At 38.3% G+C, this 25,592-nt stretch overlaps 1 protein-coding gene across 1 annotated transcript; it reads left to right on the top strand.

The window, feature by feature from the left end:
• The first annotated feature begins 12,685 nt into the window (after window positions 1-12,685).
• RPL22L1 (ribosomal protein L22 like 1) lies at window positions 12,686-16,379 on the top strand. Its single transcript, XM_029213771.1, has 4 exons — window positions 12,686-12,727; window positions 14,416-14,508; window positions 14,666-14,787; window positions 16,124-16,379. Exons 1-4 carry the CDS (start codon window positions 12,719-12,721, stop codon window positions 16,266-16,268), a joined length of 369 nt encoding a protein of 122 aa, XP_029069604.1. The 5' UTR covers window positions 12,686-12,718; the 3' UTR covers window positions 16,269-16,379.
• The last annotated feature ends 9,213 nt before the right edge of the window (window positions 16,380-25,592 follow it).

Genomic DNA, 25,592 nt, shown 5'->3' on the forward strand with positions numbered 1-25,592 from the left:
TCAGGGCTGTTTGTGCTAAGTGCTGAAGTTTCATTATTTCAAAGCTAACTGCCTGAAAGTATATTGCAAATTTTTCCCAAATTATAATAGAGTGATACATACAAACAAAAATCCATAATATCAACATACTTAAACCATATACTAAATATTCAAGAAAAAATGAGAACATTAGTAACATCTATACTGGAATCTTGCCATATTTTTTTTCATTTTAGAAAAGAATTTGGTAGTCTTATCTTAGACCCTTATCCTTAATGATATATCTGAAAGCATTCCTTTGGCCTGGAACCCAGAGATAGTTTTAGAGCCAAACTTTGATGTGATTCTCAAACATACTTAGGGACAACAGAACAAAAATTCATAGTACTTTTTTGGGTACACTAAAATGTTTACATATTGAATTCTGTAATATGAACTAGGAACAAATTTATTATGAGAAAATATGGCTCTTAAGCAGAAAATGTATGAACTATAAGCATATTTCCATAAACAGTATATTATATTGAACTGGCAACAGCTTAAAATTTTCTGCTATCATCTAAGCAAAATACTTCATAGTTTTCAAGCCTTTTTTTTCCCCTACCATTCAGACAAGTAATAGGCAACAAAAGCTTAAGAAAAATTTATTGTGGAAAATCTTAAAATTGAGAAAATTCAATCTATTAACTTTATTAAATTTTTTTCTCTGAATTGGGTATATGGCATTATTTGATTTTAGCAGGGAACATTTGGATTTAGCTTACGGAACACAGATGTTCTGTGGGAACATGAGTTGAAGTTCTATATAATGTTTTTTCATTAAATAACCATCTGAACATCAAGGCAACTACCAAGTGAGGTCAAGTGCCTGAAAAGTGCTGTATACATCTAATTAGCATGTTTTCCTTTCATGAAAGATGCATCTTATAGCAATGCATATCAGGCTTTCACCTTCTAAAAACATACTTGCCAAACTTTACCATCCACCACTATCTCTGTCTCCTTAGAACAGGTCGAAACCTATTTTACAATTGAGAGAGATTGCTTTATTTATATAAAGTCCCTAAAACTGTGTCTTGATATTGGTAGACTTAAGTTTATCTTAGCTCAAGATTGCACATTTTTAAAGCTCTGGATATAAACTTTATTCAGTGATGACTATACAGCTTGTCATAAGTCATAGTTGTGATCATTCTTGAAAGGAATTCTTTATTGTGGTTAATATCTACTATAAATAAGCACTCTTGTGCTTGTTACAAAGTATAGTGCAAATTACTAGCTCTATACTGTTTTTGTCCTCCTCTCCAAAAAGAAAATAGTTGAAATGGCATTGTCTAATCCAGTGGCACTTTATTAGTAATACATTTTATTTGTCATAGGTATAAGAGAACTCATGCTTTTACCTGCAGAGACTTATATGTTTTAGCTAAAACTTTAAAATTGTAAGATATCTAGTATGGGTATTATTATAATCATATATTTTACATTTCAAAGATGGGTAAAATTAAAATATTAAGCCTTTGTCTATATTAAAATAATTGTGAAATCCTTTAAAATATAGATGGTAAACTTAGCAATTATAATTTTTGTTACATTGAAATATATTTGTCTGTTAACATCATCAGTTATATTAAATAAAAATAAAGTTAATTTAACAGCTTACACTATTCTTGTATATATACATTCCTAGAAACATTTTCATACTAGAACTTAATTTAAAGAATTTAAAAGAAAATTTAAAAGAAAATCTAACTTGTATTTTTATATTTTAGGTTCTTACTATACAGCACCCTAGCTTTACAGCTGGGAATGTTAATTTCTAGATTTTAGTTCCAGATTTAGGTACATTTCTTTTAATCTTTAAATTTTTAATAGTTTTTAAGAATACATAAAATACATGGTTCAGAATTCTATAGGTACAAGAATAAATACATCTTCCCATCTTCGTCCTCTTTCTGTGCATTCTTCCAGAGATACACAATGCAAGAGAGTTTAGTGGTCCCTTCCCCACCCCTGATCTCCCAGGATCTGAAGTGTTCCTTCTTTACGAGAGTTGCTGTTCTCTTTCCACAGCGATGTGAATGGTGTGATGAGTCCCTGAAGCAAACTCTTCACCCTTTTCCCAATCCTCACCATATCTAATCAACACCATCTGGACAGATTCATCCTCAGGGGCTCAGCAGTTTCTTCCTTTTATACACTGTACTATTCTAGAACATCTCTGTCACTTCCTGACTTGTGGACCATACCAAGACTTCCAGTGTAGTTGTCACCTCGTATCCATGATCAGTATCACGGTTACCCATAATCTTCCATATCCAGCAAGGATAACTGGGCAGTGGGAGAAGCACCAAATTAAAGTCTTCCACCCCTCAGCCTCACTCTTTTTTGCCACTTGCAAATACCAGTAGCTTGTTTCCCAGAAGTAGGCATGAGAAGGGTAAAAGAAGAGTGAAAAGGGACTAATTGTATGTTATGTATCAGCCTGTCTGAGTTTCTTCTTCCCGCCACCCCAACCTCATATTTAAACATTCTATCCAAACAGGAGGTGTCCTATGGAATTGCCACTTTAAGAACCCTACTGCTTGTCTAAAGTGTGTGTTCCACTGGGAGCTTAAAGTATCCATTGCCACAGTACATTCAGCAGGATCAGTTACAATCACTGGATGTGTATCAGCTCAAAAGAACCCACCTACAAGTTTTCATCAATCCATTTTCCTATTTGAGAGTTATTTCTGAGTCCATTCAAAATAATTTGCCGCCACCCACGGGTACTACCCGGCATCACAATGACTTGTGTTCCCGTGTTTAGGAGGGCCCCAAAGGCTTGGCGACCACGTTTGCTATAAGATTCGCAACAAAGATCCTAACTGGGAGAATGGAGGTTTATCTACCTAATAATGATAGTGTGTCTGCCTTTTTTGGTTCACAGTTTATGTGTGTGTTTCACTTAAATTATTGTCACTCTAGTTCGTTTTAATTCCTATACATTCAGTGAGGTAAATCTTGGAGAAAAAAATATATACATGGAACCTTCAGAAAAAAAAGGACATTTAGGACACAAAACAGTTTCTATAAAGTGGAAATATTAAAAATAACACCCTGATACCAGTCCTAAGTGAAATTAAAAACAAAACTAGATGTAGGCTTTGTACCTTGTTAAATTTATTTCAAAATATTTTAAATTAAAAAAAAACTAGAAAATAAAAAGACTCTTCTACCTGGAAATTTTAAAACCTATTATGTAATTCTACGATGAAAGGGGTACTACAAAGAATTCCTGAAAGATAATGAAAACACTATATATAAGAATATATAATCCATGTAAAGCAGTATAGATGAAAATTTGTAGCCTTAACACCTATATCAATAAAAATGAAAGAATGAACATAAATGAATTAAATTCCTAAATCAAATAACTAGGGGAAAAAAAAAACCAGCAAAATAAACCAAAAGGGAGCACAAGGGAAGAAATGATAAAGATAAAAAGAGAATTAGGTGAATAGAAAAATAAAATTCTGGTTTCTTGAAAAATTAACAAACCACTGGCTAATTTAAGGTAAATAAAGGAAGAAAACACAAATGTAAAAAATGAGAAATGACAAGGAGTGACTAATGCAGAGAAAATAAAAATAAATTCTATGCAGATAAATTTGAAAACCTAAATGATATAATTTTTAAGGAAAATATGGTTATTAGAATCAACCTCAGTAGAAACAGAAAGTTTAAACAGAACAATTTTAATAAAAGAAATAGAGAAACTGTTCACAAAAAACAAACCAACAGCCAAAAACCAAAACCAGGCAAATTGTTTCACTGGAGAATTTTACCAAACTTTTAGAGACCAGATGGTTTCAAAGTTACATAGATTGTTTTAGAGCATAGAAAATCAGAACTTCTAAATTATTTTTACAAAACAAATATAACATTGATACCTAAACTTGATAAAGTTAACCAAAATAAATACGAATGCTTATGCAAATATCCTAATATACTATACTAGTAGTGATAGACTCAAACCCCACATGAAGAAAATGATACCCATGCCCACATGGAGTTTATATCAGAGATGCAAGAATAACTCAATATTATGAAATCTATTAATTCACTCCCGTAGAAACAGGTTAATATCTAGGAAATCTCTCTTAATAGTATTCACTATATTATGAGTCTACAGAGATAGGTCATATTATTTTCTCCATAGATACTGAAAAAAACTGGACAAAACAATACCCATCCTTAAAACATCTCTCGGAAAACAAAGAACAGAAATCAACAGGTGAGGCTTCCCTGGTGGCGCAGTGGTTGAGAGTCCGCCTGCCGATTCAGGGGACACGGGTTCGTGCCCCGGTCTGGGAAGATCCCACATGCCGCGGAGCGGCTGGGTCCGTGAGCCATGGCCGCTGAGCCTGCGCGTCCGGAGCCTGTGCTCCGCAATGGGAGAGGCCACAACAGTGAGAGACCCGCGTACTGCAAAAAAAAAAAAAAAAGCAGGTGGATGAATAACATAAATATATCTACGTTTATACATGATAACATGGTATATATAACATTTTATGTGTGTATGTGTGTGCATGCCCACGTGTGTGTGTGTTTGTAAAATTGTAAAAGCTAGCCTTTTACCTAATGGAAAAACACGAAAGGCATTCTCAGTAAGGTCAAGAACTAGCTAGGCAAGAATGCCCACTATCTTGACCACTATTATATTGTTCTGAAAGTATTAGCCAATACTATCGGACAATAGAAAACAGTTAAGACACATTAGACTTGTAAAAGTAAGAGAAAAAACTTTTCTATTTTCAGATGATCTGATAGTATACCTGGAAAATCCCAGGTAATGAATGATAAACTCAAAAAATAAAATTATTCATCAAAGTAGCAGGATATAAGATTAACAAGCAAAAATCAATAGTTTTATAAACAATAATAACCAATTAGAAGATAAAATGGAAGGAAAACCTCATTTACAGTAGCAACAAAAGGATGAAATATAATGAAGAAACATACAAAGAAATGTTCAAAACGTATATGAGGAAAACTATAAAACACTCCCGAAAGACACAAAGTTGACTTAAACAAATGGAAAGACATTCCTTATTCTTGGCTGATATTTCAATGTTATTGAGATGCTAGTTCTACCTCTTTTGATTTATAAATTTAATGCAGCCCCCTCAAAAATACAAGCTTTTTTATGGAGTTAAGCAAGTTGCTAAAAAGTTCATATGGAAGTATAAACCTGCAAGAAATAGCTAAGAAAATACTGAAAAGAAAGAGCTATGAGTGGGGACTAGCATTACCAGAAATTAAAACTGCTACAAAGTCTCTATAATGAAAAGAGTGAGGTACTGGCAAATGAACAGGCTAAACCAATAGAGTGGAATATAAAGTCTAGAAATAGACCCAAATACATACAGAAATTTAGTATTTGATGAAAGTGGTATTGCAAACCACTGGGCAAATATTAATTTAGCTAAATTGTGCTGGGACAATTGGGAAAAAATAAATTTGGAAAAAATAAAATGAATTCCATACAACATACACTCCAAATGAAGCAGTGGTCCAAATTGAAACAATAAACTAAGTCCTAGAAGGCAGTATGGGTGAATTTCTCTATAACTTGACTTCTTTTCAACTACGACTGAAAATGCAGATATAATAAAAAGATTTATAGATATATAGATATACTGTAAAGAAAAAATAATAAGTGGAGCAAAATGCTAACAATAGGTAAAAATCTAAAGGATATATAGACATACACATATATATTTATATATCCTTTATCCAGATTTTTATGCATTTATATTTATATGTTTATAACATATGTGTGTGCGTTTTGAACTATTTTTACAGTCTTCAGTAAGTTTGAAATAATTTATAAATAAAAAGTTTTTTAAATTTCAAAAAAGTGTGTATAGTACCAACCAATATTTACAAATGTATGTAATTACTTGTGTAATCCAAATGATATAGATATACAAATACACATTCATAAACATTCAAGCCCCAAAGCATTAAATAGCTATTTCTAAGCAGGTGGGATTTTAGATATTTTTATGCATTATCTTTTTTGCTTCTCTATATTTCCTTTCATGAGCATTTCTTTCGGCATAAGAGGATAATAATTTTGTTATTTAAAAGTTCCTCAAGCATTGTCTATAGTAGTGAAAAGTGGAAATACTCCAAATGGACACAAACAGGTGAATGACTCAGCTAAAAATGACAAGTAATAAAATTAAGCAATGAAAAAAGATACTTGCTCTCATTTTAAAGGCTGATCAACTATTCAGAATTCCTGTGGCACTCTGTAACGAGAAAATCTTACTTCTGAAACTGCAATTGTTAAAAATAATTTAAAAATTACTTAGGTTTTTCTAAATACATACTGAGAGAAGAGATGAATTGAAGCAAGTATACATTTTCTTAATCATAGGTTTTAATGCTTTCCTATCAAATTAGTAAAGGGCAAGCAGCGACTTCAGTTCCTATTTCCCCTGCCTGATACCCTTAACTTTCATTTATGAGTATCTAACGAGGAACATTCTTAAGTTGGAGGAGTTAGAAGCAATATTCTTCAGTAGTAATAAGTTTCTCCTCAGCACTTGACTGTTGTTTGCACAGAAGGGCTATAGCACATCCTTTGTCAAAGCTGTGCAGTTTACTTCCATAGGACTGTTTGTCTGCAATGTCATTTGAGGATTTTTTTTGGAGATGGGTAGTGCAATGCCTCGTGACACTCAACATGCTCCATTTTGTAGCACATGGTGCAGACAGAAAAAATTCCATAAAAAAAACGATGAAATGGTATTTTTCCTACATATACAAAATCTTTTTTTTTTTTAATACAATGCTTGAATGGTGGTAACATTGAATACTGGTAGGTTTGGATAAAGGGAAATTTACAGATTCCAGTTTCATAAATAAGCTTCTAGCAAATAAAGTGAGTTTTAATAATAAGTAAATTTCAGATATGCAGAATACTGTCTACTTTCTATGTTACAGTGTGATCCTTTGTGATGTTAACAGTCCTAAGGTCTTCCAAAAGAGAACGCTGTAAGACTGAGGTACACCATCTGATCCTGTAAGATATTTTGTGTGATGCACAAACCCAGTACAGACACAGAGCTGCAGGAAAAGCAGATGTATGAAATACAAATGCACCATGACAGAAAACTCTGTTCAGAGCCTGTTTGCTTAAATGTCGTAACATTGTGTGTGTGTGTGTGTATGTGTGTGTGTGTGTGTGTGTGGTTCAAAATACATATTGGTACTTACATGGATAAATGTTTATTAGACTATTACAAACATTCATTAAAATATCTATAATCTTTCCAGTACAAAATAGTAGTGTGGATTTTAAAGTTTTACGTTGACTGCAAGGTTTATGTTTTTGCAGGTGTACATGGATTTGCATATTAGAAAAATAATTAGAAAAAAAATGATGGTTGTGAGAACTTTTTCCCCACTGTTCTTAAGTGCCATTTTGTCATAAATGGCAAAAACACACATTTGTGTGTGCTTATTTCTGGGCTGTCTATTCTATTGGTCTGTAAGTCTAACCGTGAAACAATATCCAATTGTTTTAATTATAGTATCCTTAAAATAATCTTAATCTATAGAGCAAGTCCTCCCACTTTATTTTTCCTTCTTCAAGTATATTCTGGCTATTCTGGTATCTGTGTTTCCATACAAATTTTCAAATTGTTTTCAAGAGAGAGGGAAGGAAGGATGGATAGATGGATGGACGGAAAGAAGGGGAAAAAGGAGAGAGAAAGAGGAGGGAGGGAGGGAGGAAGGAAGGAAGGAAGGAAGGAAGGAAGGAAAGAAACATCTGTTAAGCTACTGTTTGTGATCACATTGAACCTATAATTCAGTTTGGAGAGAACTGACATCTTTATTATATTGGTTCTTCCAGTCAAGGCACAATGAATGTCTGCTTATTTAGTCTTCTTTAATTTTTCTCAATTATATTTTATAGTTCTGTGTAGAGGTCTTGTACATTTTTTATTTTTTCATAGGTACTTGATATATTTATGTTATTGAAAATATCTTCTTTACTTTTCATCTTCTAATGTATTGCTGGTTTATAGATATGCAATTGAGTTTTATACCTAAACTTTGTATCCAGCAATCCTGATAATTCACATATTAATTCTGATAATTTATCTGCAGATTATTTAAAATTTTGTACATATGCAATTGCATATCCACTGGAAATAATGGCCCAACTTGCTGCATAACAGATTGCTGGATATGGTTTTATTAATAAGATATCTGTGATTATAGTATATTAAAATAAATATTTCTACTAATATAAACAACTTGATGACTGAAAGAGTTTGTGTAAACTTGGTGTCTTAGCCTTCATACATTTGGTTTATTTGGGGAAATGATCCCAGGTAACAGAAATAAGGAACCAGGAAGTGGGAAAGAGCAAAAGCAAAAAGGAATGTGCTGGGGACAAGTGAGGCTTAATCCTGCTGGGATCTTCCATGCAATGATGTAGAATGTACTTCTTTTTTTTTATTTATTTATTTATTTATTTATTTATTTATTTTTGGCTGCGTTGGGTCTTCGTTTCTGAACGCAGGCTTTGTCTAGTTGCGGCGAGCGGGGGCCACTCTTCGTTGCGGTGCGTGGGCTTCTCAACGCGGTGGCTTCGCTTCGCCTGTTGTGGAGCACGGGCTCTAGGGTGTGCGGGCTTCAGTAGTTGTTGCTCACGGGCTCCAGAGTGCAGACTCAGTAGTTGTGGCACACGGGCTTAGTTGCTCCGCGGCATGTGGGATCTCCCGGGACCAGGGCTTGAACCCGTGTTCCCTGCATTGGCAGGTGGGTTCTTAACCACTGCGCCACCAGGGACGCCCTAGAATGTTCTTCTGAACTGTCCACTCAAGAGAAAGAAGGAGGGAGTGGCAATTTGGGGCAGGTGCAACTTGGCAGTGTCTCCCCATATATTTTTCACCTTTTATCTCTATGGCTTCTCTGAGGAGAGGCGTGGGAATCTCCCTACTAACACTCATTTACACATGTACAACTTGGAAATACAAGGCAGTTAACACCCCATGTATAACCATTGACCAGTGGGGGACAGGAAACTGTGGATAAATGCTCCCCTCTTCTGGATTAAAAGGGAAGCTGACCAAGTGTGAGTTTGGGCATAAAAAGTGTCTGTTAAAATTAGCATTATTTTTTCCTCAGATGTGTGGTAGCACTCACTGGTGAAGCTATATGGGTGTTTTTCTTGTGGGAAGGTTTTAATTACAAATTCAATTTAGTTAAAAGATAGAGGACTAATCAGATAGTGTGTTTTTTCTTGTGTAAATTCTAAGTTGTATTTTTCGGTATTCATTTCTTCTAATTGGGCGTACAGTAATTTAAACTATTCTCATTTTTAATTGTAATGTAACATATACATATATAGAAAAGCACACAGATTACAAATTTACAGCTTGATGAATTTTCACAAACTACACACACTCATGTAACCGCCACCAAGATCAAGAAACAGAACATTACTAGCACCCTAAGCCCACAAAATAAACATGTTATTTTTTTATACAGTAGGTGTTTGTTTAGATTCACTCACAAGTTAGCCATTTTCTTTGCTCCCTATTTCTTTTGGCCCATAGGCCTTCTTTCTAGGATTCTTTTCCTTTATCCTGAAGTATATTTTTCAGAGCTCCTTTCCTGGGGGTCTGCTGATAGCAGATTTTCCGTTGTGTTATCTAAAAATGTCTTAAATGCATCTTTACTCTTGAAAGATAGTTTTATACTTTTTTAGTTCTAGGGAGATGGCTATTTTCTCTTAGCACTTGGAAGATAATAATCCTCTGCTTCTGGCTTCCATTATTGCTTATATGAAGTCAGCTGTTAATATAACCCCTGTGAGTAAATATTTTGGCTTTACTTTCGGGATGCTTTCAAAATAATTTTGCGTTTGTGTTTTGAAGTTTCACTCAATGTGTTTAGGTGTGCGTTTCTTTTCAGTCATCCTGCTTGAGGTCTATTGGGCTTCCTGAATCTAAGAATTCAGCTGTTATTTCTCTAAATTTTCCCTTTCCCCCATTTCCTCTATTGTGTCCTTTTAGATCTCCCATTTGACATAACTGGAACATTCTTACTCTGACATCCTTGTCCCTTAACCTGCCTGTTATATTTTCTATCTCTTTGCTTTTCTATGTTTTATTCTAAGTAATTTCCCATTCACTAATTTTCTCTGCAGTTGTTGTCTACTCTCCTGTTTAACTCATCCACTTTTCTAATTAAAGATCTTCTATTTTTAATTTCTAGAAGTTCCACTTTGTTCTTTTCTTTTCTTTTATTATTATTATTTTTTTTGCGGTACGCGGGCCTCTCACTGTTGTGGCCTCTCCCGTTGCGGAGCACAGGCTCCGGACGCGCAGGCTCAGCGGCCATGGCTCACGGGCCCAGCCGCTCCGCGGCACGTGGGATCTTCCCGGACCGGGGCACGAACCCGTGCCCCCTGCATCGGCAGGCGGACCCTCAACCACTGCGCCACCAGGGAAGTCCTGTTCTTTTTTTTTAAAAAAAAAATCCTGGCCAATTTCGACTGTCCCTGGTTCCCTTATCGTATTTTAAATAGTTTAACTTTTAAATATATTAAAGACACTTATTTGCATTTGCTTCTGCCTGGCACTACCAAGCCAAGCATATTTTTAAACTACATTTTTAAGCTGGAGCTTTCTCATGCTAGTTGAGCAGACCTAATTCTAGCCCTAAACTTGTATGAGCATGAGGACTGGTCATTTCTGTCTCCAAAAAAATTCTTTTACTTTTCCACCAACTTAACCATACATTAGAAATTATTGATAAAACTATATTTTAGCCAGTTTTTTAAGGTGGCTACACATGCGAGGGTTTCTCTGTGAATCTAATCTGCCATATCCTTCTATATTTTATTTTACTGCTCTATTCAGGCTCCATTATCATATAGATCCAATGACTGAAGTTTATAATATATCAGAAATGTATCTATCATATATTATAGGATCTTATGTTTGAATTGCAGAAAAGACAACTTCCCTTCATTGTTTTAAATTGTCTTGGCTCTTTTTAGACACCTATTATTTCATATGTTTTAGAATCTATTGTCAAAATAAAAAATATCTATGGGGTGTTGATAGGCATTGTATATATATATATATACATACATATATATACATGGAGAGAGAGAGAGAGAAAGAGAGAGAGACAGGGAGAGAGACTCTGTGTGTGTAAAATTTGGTTATTTACAATATTTAACCTTACTATCTTATCTGCCCATTTGCAGTTAATATATTTTTTAGGTTTTTTTTTTTCCTAATTAAGAGGAGTTTTTTTCGGTTATAGCTTCTATTTAGTTATTTGGGGATTACTAGTTATTTTGAAACACATGTTGTTTTTAATACCCACTTTGTACAAATGGCTTAATAGTTCTTAAGGATTTTTTGTCATGACATGGAAGGCTGCCAAAAACAAGCAACAAAGTAATAAGTGCCTCAATTAATGGCTTATTTTCAAAACATCCAATAGTACAAGGATCATTTCTGCTTTTCAGCCTGGGCAGCCCTCAAGGAGAAAATGCCAATGGCTCTTCTTTCCCCTTAATGTTTGGAAAACAAATGAAGTCATGGTGGTTCTTAAGGCAAACAAGCAAAAAATCTTGAAACGGATTTCTTCTAGGAATTCAACATCTCTTTTTAGAACCTACACGTTGTATGCTTCATTAAAGTATAGTTCTCACTATTACTAATCAGTGTCATAAAGGAAATACACAGCTGTCACTCTCTAGGGTCACCCTCCAAATTAACAACAAAAGTCCACCCCATCTGCTACCCCTGGTCCCCCGCATGACAGTTTAGCCTCACCAAAAAATATTGCAAAACGCTGAGAGGCATGCCACTTTTCTGAAACGACGTCAACTTACAATCCTTCAAAACTCAAAAACTACTTCTTTTTTCCTTTTGTCATCAAGACTATCACCACTGCACATCCAATCCTGGTGTGTCTTTTACATTTTAGTAGTTAGGTCTCAGCAAATATTCCTTGAATATTAACTGCGAGGCATTTTGGATGAAAGTCAGGAGTCCTAGGATTAACTCTAAAACCTATAAAATAGAATAAATTACACACAATGTGTGAACAAGTGAGCACTATGTATTCTTCGCTGAAAGGTTTTTTGGGGTTGTTTTTTCGTTTTGGGGTTTTTTTTTCCCCTCAAGAACCAAGTTTGTTTTGGCTCCCTGAAACACTGATTTCCCTCAACAGTCATTTAGAAAACAAGACTTAAAAACATATATACAGAAATAATTTTTTTTGCTGGAATATGCAATATAAGACAGGAGATCCCAAAGGAACCTGAGACATTGCCTTGCCCTGATTGGAAAAAAGATCCAGGCGATTAGTGAAAAATGTTTCCTGTATCCCTCGGGTGTGTGCATCTGGAGCGGCCTCCCAGCAAGCAACCGCAGAGACCTCTGTGGTCAACCAGCGTTTGTCGTCACCAGCGTAAAATCGTGAACGGTTTCAGCTACCGCCGCTGGTGGACGCTCAGGAAAAGTGACTGCCTAGTGCCCTCCAGGCTACGCCCCCGGTTTCCTGGGTTACTAGCCTCCGCGCTCCTCCCAAGTTCTCTTCCGGGAGGCGGCGATCTTACGTTCTCGGCGCGTGACGCAGCACGCTTTGGTATAAATGTGTGCCGCCGGCCCTCGGTTTTTCTCTGATCGCGCTGCCGGCGTGCAAGATGGCCGTGGTGAGTGACGTTGGTCTCGCTGGGAGTATATTACTCCGATGTAGATGATTTTTGCAGCTGGCGAGCTGGGAGCGTCAAAGTCTAGGTCGAGGAAGGGTAAAAATGGAGACTTGGGTCAGGAACACAACCAGGATGTTAAGATTATAAGTTTCTGACTCCTGGCAACTGCCATGTGGTCTGGAGGAGTTCGAGCTGGGCCCAGAATTGGGTTAGGATGGGCGGTTGTGGGAGCGCAGGGAAGGAGGAAGCACGACGGTGAACGGGGCTAGTGGGACAGAATTTGGGCCATTGCTTTTCTCCCTCGTGCCTGGTAACGCCGATGATAACCTGTTTATTTGCACTAGGAAGCAAATGTGGGTAATTTGGCAGGCCCGGTCGAATGGCCTTGCCAGGGCGGAGGGACATCCGAGACACTCAACTCCCGGGATAGCCGCGGTTGCAGAAGTTTCAGAGAACTTTAAAACTAAGTTGGGGAAGAAGTTTCTTCATTATCTCATAAGGAGTTTTTTTTTTTTAAAGGTGAAAGCCACGACTCTTAAGCAAATAGAAAAGGAACATGCTTCAGAGACTTTATTTATTAATAAGGGAACCAGTAATACGTTAAAGCCGGTCCAAAGAACATTTGATGTTAGGGTAAAATTGCTGGGTTAAATACGAAAGTAGATAATGTCCAAAGCCCTCTGGGCTTATCTCTCCCCCCAGATAAATTACTTGCCTTTCCGAAGTTAACCGATGCCCCAACAAAGGTATAAATTGCCCAGTCAAGGCCAGTTCCTAGTCTTCTCTTTTACCGGTTCCAAGTTCGGGATAAATTTTTTTGGCACAAAGTATGCCACTGCCTAAGAAAGCAAACTGGCTTTAGTGCTTGGTATCCATTTGGTTGGATTTTACGTGTAGCCTTATTCCGCGGTATTGGCCTAAAAGTTTTGGGTATGGAAAACTTAAGTAATACATGTTTAAAAAAAAATTACCAGATTAAAGGTATCTCTCCCCTCTCCTTTCCTCACCCATAACAGCATTAAGGATTGAATTCCCTACACATTAGTGGGCAGAATATCCTGTTCTGGCAGGCGGCTGAGCTTGGACTAGGTGGTACACTACCTGTTTCCCCATCTGCAGTGGGGATGGCAGTGCTAAAGTAGTGCCTTTAGTAATTTAAAATTGAACATCTGTGGTCTGGAAAATATCAATAATAGAAGCCCACAAAACTTAAAGTCTTGATAACTTGAACAAAATGGGCCTGGTTAGCGGTTCAAACCAAGCTAGGTGGGTATTTTTTAGTTTTAACTTGTAGTAGAAAGTAGATTGATTCTCTTATTCTTTTCCATTTGCAAAATAGGATTCTTTGGAATCTTCTGATGAAGGAAACTAGTAGTAGCTCAGCATATACTTTGCACTTTCTTGAGCTTTGCACTTGTGAGGCACTTATGTGGTGAACAGGGGAAATTTCCATCGGATTTCATGAAACTTGATTTTAACCAAGTTAATGAGTGTACTCCCCCTACACATAGCCTGGTTAAAAAAAAGTTAGGTTATATCTGATAAGTATTAAGCAATTTTTTTAGAATTTTGCACCATTTCATGTATATAGCCTCATTGTACAATACTGCACTGATACAGATCTTTGATTTTGTGTATAAAGTGAATAAATTCTTGTAGAGAGCCATAATTATATTAACTTTCTGTAGAAGAAAGACAAGAAGCCTAAGAAGTCAACCTGGAAGTTTAATTTGGACCTTACTCATCCAGTAGAAGATGGAATTTTTGATTCTGGAAATTTTGTAAGTATCACTCAATTCAGCTTGTTTTTTATCATCTTAAAAATGAATTGAGTATGTAATATTTGATTTTAACCTAAGCTCTGTTCCTAGGGTACCTTCCCTAGTGAATATCTAGGGTTTTCTTCCCTAGTGTGGCATTTTTTCTGTTTTAAAATAGGAACAGTTTCTACGGGAGAAGGTTAAAGTGAATGGAAAAACTGGAAATCTTGGGAATGTCGTTCACATTGAACGCTTCAAGAGTAAAATCACAGTTGCTTCTGAGAAACAGTTCTCTAAAAGGTTGGTATTTGTTTTCCATGGTATTTTTTTTTAACAGTGTTGGGTGCTTTAATATTAGAATACGTTTGAAGAAACATATCTGTTGTGTAACTTGGGAGTAGTGTCCCAACTTTCTTAGTTTTGGTTGTCTAGTAGAAGCCGCCAATCAAAGGTAAAGTCTTTAACGTTGATGTTGCAGCCCGTTTTCGTTCATTCAGTTTACTTGGCAAATAGTAAATAATACATGGCAGCACTGTTGCAGGACTGAGTAGCCTAGCAGTGAACCAAGCAGACTAAGTACCCACTACCAAGGAACTTAAATTCTAGAGTGGAGGAGAGAGATAATGAAATGCAATATTAAGTAGTTGATAAGTGCTGTGTAAGTGCATGAAGAAGGTTGATGTATAAAGTGGTCAGGGGAAGCTTCATCTAAATGAAATGCAGTAGTGAGCCATGCAAATTAAGGAATTGATTGTTGTGGCTGAGGAAGATTGATGGTGGAAACTGAAGGAGCCTATTGTGGTAGGAAATGGGGGCTTGGATTAAGGTGGTAGCAGTGCATGTTAGCTGTGGTCATGAATTAATCACTAGGTATTTGGAGATGAAGTATCTGTCTTCAAGGATCTTATAGACATGCAGATAATTGTTATAAATGCAGTACTGTAACATTGAAGGTAGAGATTGGTAAAGCAAGAATTTGCAGAGAACCTGAGAATAAGCTTAGCGTTGCCAGTGGAATGAAGTATTTCTAACAGGGAGCAACATTAACAAAGGGCAGGGAGGCTTGAGACGAATGCTTGCCGAGTTCAGGATTGCTGTAAAATGTAAACGGTGAGAATGGCTGGAATGGTGAAATTAGGCCTGCTGTAAGCTTTTTTATAAGGACTGAGCCATATGCTAGTTGCAAGACTGGATAATCTTAAACTTGTGAATTGGATTCAGCGCTGTTGGGTTGCCTCTTGTTTATCCAAGGTGGGATTAAGGTTAGGGAGGTTGATAGTGGGGAAGAGAATGTTGACATTTTAGTACATAACATTTGAAGAATAAGATCGTATATTGTTTAAAAAATCTAATGTGGCAGTAAGACTGAAGAGGAAACTACTATTACGCTCTTAAGCATAAAGTTTATTTGGGGAGGGGAGAAATAAGGGTTTTGATAGGGCATAAACTGATTTTAATTGGGGTTGAGATGCTGCCATATTTATATCCCTAGCACCCTTGCTAATGCTTAATACAAATGAAAGGAAAGATTTTGGAGGGAACTGGGAACACAGAAGACGAATATGACAGTGCATATTTTATATAATAAGCCTTTACACAGTAGGTATTTTATGAAATTCATGTCTTTATTTTAAAGGTATTTGAAATACCTCACCAAGAAATACCTTAAGAAGAACAATCTTCGTGATTGGCTTCGTGTGGTTGCGTCCGACAAGGAGACTTACGAACTTCGTTACTTCCAGATTAGTCAAGACGAAGATGGATCCGAGTCTGAGGACTAGATGAAGCCATCCCTTTCAGGGCTTTGCTTGCTAACAAAACAAATGAAGTATACAAGAGAAACATCTGGAAATGGACCTTCAGTTTATCAGTGAATAAAAAACATTACTCTGTATGTTAAGCATTCATCTCTTTGATTTAAGTGTATGCTGTTTATATGGTGCTGGCTTTCCTTTAATACTTTTTTTTGTTTTGTTTTTCTTTCTCGTCGGCACGGGCCTCTCACTGTTGTGGCCCCTCCCGCAAGGTCCGGATGCGCAGGCCCAGCGGCCATGGCCCACGGGCCCAGCTGCTCCGTGGCACGTGGGATCCTCCCGGACCGGGGCACGAACCCGTGTCCCCTGCATTGGCAGGCGGACTCTCAACCACTGCGCCACCAGGGAAACCCCCCTTTAATACTTTTTTTAAAAAAAATTGATTGGAGTATAGTTGATTTACAATGTTTTGTTGGTTTCGGATATACAGCAAAGTGAATCAGTTATACACGTGCACTCCTTTTCTTTTTTAAGATTCTTTTCCCATATAGGCCATTACAGAGTATTGAGTAGAGTTCCCTGTGCTATACAGCAGGTTCTTATTAGTTATCTGTTTTATGTATAGTAGTGTGTACATGTCAGTCCCAATCTCCCAGTTTATCCCCACCCCCCACCCCCGCTGCCCTTATCCCCGGTAACCATAAGTTTGTATTCTACATCTGTTACTCCTGTTTTGTAAATAAGTTCTTTGGTACTCATCTGTTGTTGTTTTTTTAATACTTTCTGTAAGCAGTATTTAAATAGCCTATAGCTAGTGGAATTTCTTTCAGGATTTCTGGAGTGTACTACTTTTACAAATGTCCTTGAGTTAAAGTATATAGTGAAAAAATGAAGCACAATTTTGGGTATAACTTTATATAATAAAGTATTTCAATTCTCTTGACAGTCTCAAATATCATTGTACAGTTTATAAATGAAATCCTGAGTGCCTAGAACAGTTCTGGCACATAGGTGCTCAATATTGAATCACTCCTGCCCTTTGCTTCAAAGGGGCAACTTTCCTAATTAGCCTAAAGGCTTTATGAGTTGAGCATAGTACTGCTCTAAACCATCTTGCCCATTAGAGGTCTCTGTCCAGATGCCTTGTGGGCACTAGAAACTCAAAACCTTCAAATCTGAACTCTTTATCTTGCCCAGTACACTGTTTCTGTGTTCCTTGTCTGAATAATAATTCACTCAGCCAGTTGGAATCTTCTCTCTCCTCTCAGCCGCCCTCCTGATCATGCTAAAAATGGTGGTCTTCTGTTGATTAAAACTTTTTAGTAGATAGACCCTTTATCCCAAGTAAAGCAACCTTTGAGAGCTTTAAGCAGCATGGTTTGTCAAAATCCAAATTGTAGATGAGAATTATGGGAGCCATATAAGTTTACTTTTCCATTGGTCCCAAGGTAGTATTAGTACCTCAGGCATGGGCTGTGAGTCCTGATAGTAGAATCATGTTGCCAGATCTTGAGTATACCGACCTAATACAGATGAATATAATTGGTTTTGGGAGTGTTAAAAGTTTTAATTCTCTTATTAAGACCTTGTTTTAAGTACTCACCAATGTTACACAGCAACTCCCTAACTCTGCCCCATTTAAATTGTTCATGTTTTTCACCAATAGTTACCGACATCCTACTATGTGCTTGCTCTTGAGCATTGTGGATGCAATGGAGAAAAAACAGCCTGTTTCCAGGTATGGTGAGGGAAACTGTCCAAATAATCATGTAAAGTACAACAAAGAAGAGGGGTTTTAAAAAGGAATTTGATGCAGTCAAGGAAAGTAACTGAGGGTGTTTGAGCTGACCTAGAACAGGCCAGGTAATCTCTGGGTAAACAGAAAAGGGTGTTCTAGCCAGAGGGAACAGCATAGGTAAAATTCTTGGGACATTGAGGATCTGGTTGGCATCCAGTGCATCTGGAATGGAATGATTGGTTATGAGAAGAATCTGGAAAGGTAAGCAGAAACCAGCACATGCAGGACAGAAGTTGATGCTTGCCTTTAATCGAGAGAAATGGTAAGCTACTGAATTTTAAGTGGAGTGTAATGAGATGAGCGTTTTGAAAAAGATCAGTGTCTGCGTTACGAAAAATGTTTTTCAGTGGCAGTCATTGGATGCAGGGAGACAGGAGGCTTATGGCTGTACCCATGATGGTAGGTAAGAGGTGTTGGAGATGGGAGAAGTAGATAGATTTTAGAGATTTTTCAGAGGATAAAATTTGTGGGACTTGGTGATGGACATTGGTGGAAAGGGAGAAATGTCAAGGATGACATACAGTGTGCTTAGATGGTGGCGTTTGCCAAGTTTGGTAACATTGGAAGAAGGCAAGAGTAGGTTTAGGCCATGCTGAATTTGAGGTCCAGAAGGTGTCAAGCATGAAGTTGAATATAGCGTAGGTTTAGAGCTCAGAGGAAGGATCTAGGTGAAGATACCTGCTGGTCTTGTGCACATGGGTAGTATTAAACAGTGGGCTTGGGTGAAGCTGCCTCCTTAATTTCTCCCCTAGAGTAATCTTTCAGAAACACAGTTAATTTAGCATTTGATGTTGTGTGCTAGGACCTGGGTACACTCTGCCAGGTAAGATATGCATGCCTTTAAGGAGTTGGCAGGTTAGTTGAGACAAGCGCATTCATTTAACAAATTTATTGAGAGCAACTGCTTGCTGGCATTGGGGATACTGCAGTACAAAATAGAAACATTTGTCTTCGTGAAGCTTATACTCCAGTGGAGGAAGACAAAGCAAAATGTATGGTACATGGTGGTAAATGTTACGAAGGAAAATCAGAGATAAGGGATGTAGGGAGGGAGGCATGTTGAATTTGTCTATAGGGTCAGGAAAGGCTTTACTGAGAAGGGCTCAATTGAGGAAGGACCTGAAGGAGCTAGTGGATCCAACTAGATACCTGGGGGAGAAGCATCCAGACACGATAACAGAACAAAGGTTCTGAGGCAGCAGTGTCTCTGCTACATTCAAGGAACAACAAAGGGGCTGCTGAGCTGAGTGTGTGGTGGAGAGTCTAAGGATGAGGTAAAACTAGAAAGGTGGAGGGGTATGTGTGCTGCGGGGTGGGCGGTGATAGGGGAGGGCGTGTTATTTCCGTCATGCCAAGCGTAGCAGATTAAAACAGTCAACAGTTTCTGAGGATGGGGAATCTAAGGAGCAGCTTACCAGCGTGGTCCTCGTTCAGGGTTTCACGATATTGCTGTCAAGCTGTGGGCCTCGGCTGCAGTCATGCAAAAGTTAACAAACTACTGCCTCTTTTTGTAAATAAAGTTTTATTGGAACACAGCCATACCCATTATTTTTTGTTTGCGTACAATGGTAGAGTTGAGTAGTTTGCAGTAGGGACCATATGACCTGCAAGGACTAAACTATTTACTGCCTGGCCCTTTAAGAAAAACTTTCCTTTAGGCTTAACTGGAGCTCAAGGATCAGCTTCTAAGCTCGCTCCCGAGGTTGTCGGTAGGAAAATTGAGTTCCTTGCCAGGTGGGCTCTATGTGGACCTGTTCATGACATGGCAGCTGGTTTTTACCCAGAATGAGTGATTCACGGGAGAGAGAAAGCAACCAAGGTGGCAACTGCAGTGTCTATAACCTAATCTCAGAAATAACATGCCATCACTTCTGCTTTATTCTATTGATTACACAGGGCTACCTTGGAACAGAGTGGGAGGGGATTACATAAGAGTTCAAATACTGGGAGGTGGAGATCATTGGGGTCACCTTCAGGCTGGCTACTACAGGGGATGGCAAGTAGGGGGAGCTTTGTAGACCATTGAAAGGGCTTCAGCTATTTTTCTGAGTTCTATGAGGAGCTACTGAGACTTTAGCAGCGAAGTGTCATGATCTGACATTTTAAATGAATGATTATAGTGAAGTATTTTGTTAGTCTATGATAAGTTTCAGAAATTCAGAGAATCTCAGACTAGGCATTCTGGGCAGGTGACTTCACAGTTTGGAAGTTGACTTTATTTTGAAGGGCTGAGAGAGTCTCGGATTGCCTTACAGGGTCTCTGCATCAACTGGAAATTGGCTTGTTTTTAACATTATTGTTTTTATTTATTTTTAACTTTTTATTTATTATGGAGAAAGAGAAAACTTATTTCTGTGTTCCTATCTACTCCCCACACCCCCAGATTATTTTAAAGCAAATTCCCAACATATCATTTCACCCATAAACTTCTGTTTGTTTCTCTAAACTTTAGTATCTAAAAGATAAGGACTCTTTAAAGCTAACTACCATACCATTATCACACCTATAACAAATTAACAATATTTTCTTATATTATTCATTGTCAAATCAGTGTTTAAATTTCTCCAAATAACTTTTTAACTGCAATTCAGGGTTGTAGTTAAATAATGGCTCTTAAACCTCCTTTAATCTAGAGTTTTTCTCTCTGTTTCTGTCTCTCTCTCTGCCTCTCTCCCTCTTCCTTTCCCAATTTATTTGTTGACCAAACTGGGTCATTTGCCCTGTAGAATTTCCCACAATCTGCATTTTCATGATTCCTCGCCTCCCAGCCTCAGTAGTGTCATTTAACATATTCCTCTGTCCACTGTGTTTCCTGTGAATTGCTAGTTTGTTCTAGAAGCTTGATCAAATATTAGACTGAAGTTTGATTTGGGGGGGCTAGAATACTTACAGGTGTCATTGTGCACATCTGTTAAGAAGTGTATGATGTTTGATTTCCTCTTGTCACGTTAGTACCACTGAAACCACTGCCTAGGTTCATTATTTCCCTAGAGGTGTCCAAATGGTGATACTCTATCATTCTTTTAAAATTTATGGGCTGAAATACCCTAGAAGAAGTGCCCCTCATCAAACCCAAGCTACAACTATAAGAAAGATAGGATAAGTGCTTGCTTCTTTTCTTTTATGTATTACTTTTCAAGTTAATTTCCAAGCAGATTGCTTCTAAAGGTGATCAATGAGGGGTTTTGTTTCTTTGGTTTTTTTGTTTGTTTTGTTTTATTTTAGTGTCATACTGAACCTATGGTGTAAAAGTATTGAATATTTGGTATGTTCTAATCCATTGTAATTACTTTTATTGACTCAAATGGTTCCATTTTGACCAATGAGAGCCTCTTCAAATTGGCTCCTGAGTTTTTTTTTGACATGACCTCAGTAGTGTTTTATTTATTCCATGGTTTCTGACATGATAACATGTTCCAGGCTCTTCCAGATTTCCTTCCCCAGATCTGGAATCATCCATTTCTCTAAAGAGCTCTGGATCATGTTCCAGGTGTCATAGGTGCTCATTGCTACTGGTTTGATCATTGTTTCTAGACATATTCAGTGGACAGAGAAAGGAAATATATTTTTGTTTTTCAAGACAGTATAGTATACTTAATGAGTTTATACTGATGCTTCCAATTCAAATTCAGGATGACAGGGTTTTTACGTCATCTATTGCATAGACATATTTCCTTTTTCCATGCTGAAAATTTCAGTGACACCAACACCAGTACTCGTTTGCTTTACCTTACAATCCACACATAATAGTCTCAAAAAGGCAATACCAGCATTACTACCTATAATGTAATACTTTACAGTTTAAGATTGTTTCACAGTTCTTTTTGTCCTTACGGTTTATCCACTAGGAATGAACAAAGTCCTATGTTTTAAAGTCACTGGAGATGATTCATCTCTCCATGGCTGTGGCACAGACTTGATACACAGGTTCATTTATTTCATTTTTCTTTTGATTTTTAAAGTTTGCTTAAAATCTTTTTATGTTTTATAATTCTGGAAAATATTTACAAGTTTCCAAAGTCCAAAACAAAGTATGTTTAAAGAAGTGTAGCTCCTGTATTAGTCCCCTCCATTCAGTTTCATCCCTTCCCTTACAGGTAGCTATTTAAAAAGGATATTTTGGTTTATCTGTCCTTTTTTTTTTTCTTTTTTTTTGGCTGCGTTGGGTCTTCGTTGCTGCGCCTGGGCTTTCTCTAGTTGCGCCAAGTGGGGACTACTCTTCGTTGCGGTGCGTGGGCTTCTCATTGCGGTGGCTTCTCTTGTTGAGAAGCATGGGCTTTAGGCATGCAGGCTTCAGTAGTTGTGGCGCGCAGGCTCAGTAGTTGTGGCTCGTGGGCTCTAGAGCGCAGGCTCAGTAGTTTTGGCGCATGGGCTTAGTTGCTCCGCAGCATGTGGGATCTTCTCCGACCAGGGCTTGAACCCGTGTCCCCTGCACTAGCAGATGGATTCTTAACCACTGCACCACCAGGGAATCCTCCATCCATTTTTAAAAAGATATGCACCATTAGTTAAATGATAGCTTACTGTACTCACTTTTCTCCACATTACTTTTATTTCACTTAATAGTATTGTGGAGTCATCACTCCCACGTGGATGCACTGAACTTTATCCAACCAGTTCTCCACGGATGGGCATTTGAGTTGTTCCAAGCTTTTGCTACTATAAATAGTGCTGCAGTGAGCCTCATGCACATGCCTTTTCGTATTGTTGCCATCATATCTTTGGAGTGGATTTCCAGAAGTGAGACTCTTAGGTCAAAAGATAAATGAACGTATAATTTCACTATATATTGCCAAATTTTCCTCCATGAGGGTTTTACCATTTTACCCTCCTGCTGGCCTTCCCACCAGCAACATATGGAAATGTCCATGGACTCACTAACAGATTTTGTCATCCAGTTTGGGTATTTTTGTCTGATGGATAAGACATTGTTTTCAGGATAGTTTAATTTGCATTTCTCTTATGAGTGAGGTTGAGTGTAATAAGTTAAAGACCATTTGCATTTCTTTTTCTGTGGGCTGCTTGTTTATATCTCTAGGATATGTATGGGATTCTTGGTCTTTTTATTCTTTTTTTTTTTTTTTAAGTTATTTATTTTTGGCTGCGTCAGGTCTTAGGTGCTGCACGCGGGCTCTTCGTTGTGGTGCACGGGCTTTTCTCTAGTTGTGGCGCGGGCTCCAGAGCATGTGGGCTCTGTAGTTTGTGGCACGCAGGCTCTAGGTGAGGTGCATGAGCTCAGTAGTTGTGGTGTGCGAGCTTAGTTGCTGTGCAGCATGTGGGATCTTAGTTCCCCGACCAGGGATCGAACCCACGTCCCCTGTGTTGGAAGGTAGATTCTTTACCACTGGACCACCAGGGAAGTCCCTTATTCTTTAATTTTAGAAGCTCACTCTATATTAAGACTATTAAACTCTTGCCTATGATATAAGTTGCACATTTTCTTTTTAATTTGAATCTTTTCCTTATATTTATGGTATTTTTTATTTTATCTTGTTGAAGTGTTATTTTTCTGCAATTGAATCCTAATCTTTTCCTCATTGTTTCAGAATTTTTGAGTCAAGGTTGGGAAAGTTTTCCCTTTTTCCAGGTTATAGAAGAATTCATTCATGTTTTCTTCTAGTGCTTGTATGGTTTTATTTTTAAAATTTAGGTCTCTGTTCTATTTAGAATTTATCCTGGTTTACAATTTGAGAAGTAGATGTAATTTTACCTTTTTTTTCCCCATGTGGCTACCCATTTATACCATTACCCCTGATTAAAAAGTGCTCAGGAAGTTTTGGGCTTCCCTGGTGGCGCAGTGGTTGAGAACCCGACTGCCAGTGCAGGGGACACGGGTTCGAGCCCTGGTCTGGAAGGATCCCACGTGCCGCGGAGCAACTGGGCCCGTGCACCACAACTACTGAGCCTGAGCTCTAGAGCCCGCGAGCCACAACTACTGAAGCCCACGCACCTGGAGCCCATGCTCCACAACAGGAGAGGCCACCGCAGTGAGAAGCCCACACATCGCGATGAGGAGTGGCCCCCGCTTGCCGCAACTGGAGAGAGCCCGCACACAGCGGCAAAGACACAACGCAGCCAAAAATAAATAATTAAAAAAAGAAAAGTGCTCAGGAAGTTTTGATTAGCATTAATTTTCCTACTTGTCTGGAAATCCTTGTTTGTGGTTATGCTGAAGTGATGGAGAGTCTACATTTATAGCTTTAGTGTGCTGTTCTTTTACCAGCTGGATGATTTAAATGCCAGAAAGGCCACTTTTAAATAATGTTTTGCAGTTTATAAAGGAATTTCTCTTCTCCTTTGACCCTTCAGCAGCCCTGTGTGATAGAACATTACCTTCCCCATTTTGTATGTGAGCATATGACCACTGGCTTTCCCAGGATCACATTCCTTCCACCTCTCAGTCCTCAACCCAGTGGTCCTCCTGCCCTAGGGCCGTGCCACTTCTTCATCACACAAGGCCATGGTGAGGCTGAGATGTAGTGGGGGAACACTAATCTGGGGGTCACAAATCCTGCCTCTGCTGCCTACAAGCTGTGTCTCCTTGGACACACCTCTTTGTCCCCCTGGGCCTCAGTTTCCTCATATGTATGCAAATAAATGGTTGAAAATAGATCAGTGTTTGTCAGACTTCAGTAATGCCTGCCTCCTTTTGATAGATACAGATACCTCATGTTTCCCTGCCCCAGTTCTGATTGCCTTCCCCATGATATGACTCATGTGTAAATATCCCCACCAACCAAGGTTTTTTTTGGCTTTCCATTCCAAAACACAACGAAGTAAAGTCCCTCTTTGACTTTTCCAAATATAAACTTATAATGTTGAATACATTTTTTAAGGCACACAGCTCCTTGAGATATTCCCCCCTCCCGCCATGATGAGGCACTCTCTAAAGCTTTTTCCTGCCTTAGAGTTATATGATTCAAAGAGCCAGACTGGGAATCAGGGATCTGCCATCTCAATTTTGATTGATTGGATATGTTTTCTGCCAAGGGAGGGAATCAGTGACGTAGACTGCTCTTTCCCTATCTCTGAGGTTGGATGGTGTCCACATATGTCATAAATGTCAGGTCATTGATTACTGTTCTTCCAGGCCCTGTCCTGAGAGCTGTACTCTCAGAAGTACAGTGTTCTCTGTATTCAAGGAGCCCACAGTTCTAATGGGGGAAGCGACTTTACAGTTTCAGTTAAGTGTGGTTAGTGCCAAAACCAGGGATATCACAAGATGCTTTGGAAGCACCTATACCATAATGAAGGGGAAAGGGAGTCCATGAAAGCCTCCTGGAAAAGGTGACTGACTCTGAGCTATATATATATTTTTTTGTTTTGTTTTTCCGGTACGCGGGCCTCTCACTGCTGTTGCCTCTCCCGCTGCGGAGCACAGGCCCTGGACGCGCAGGCCCAGCGGCCATGGCTCACGGGCCCAGCCGCTCTGCGGCATGTGGGATCTTCCCAGACCGGGGCACGAACCCTGTTCCCCGCATCGGCAGGCGGACTCTCAACCACTGCGCCACCAGGGAAGCCCTCTAAGCTATATTTAAGGAAGAGTGGGAATT

The sequence above is a fragment of the Monodon monoceros genome, unplaced genomic scaffold, assembly GCF_005190385.1.
Source record: "Monodon monoceros isolate NGI ecotype Baffin Bay Population unplaced genomic scaffold, NGI_Narwhal_1 Super_Scaffold_11, whole genome shotgun sequence".
In the NCBI taxonomy this organism is placed as follows: domain Eukaryota; kingdom Metazoa; phylum Chordata; class Mammalia; order Artiodactyla; family Monodontidae; genus Monodon; species Monodon monoceros.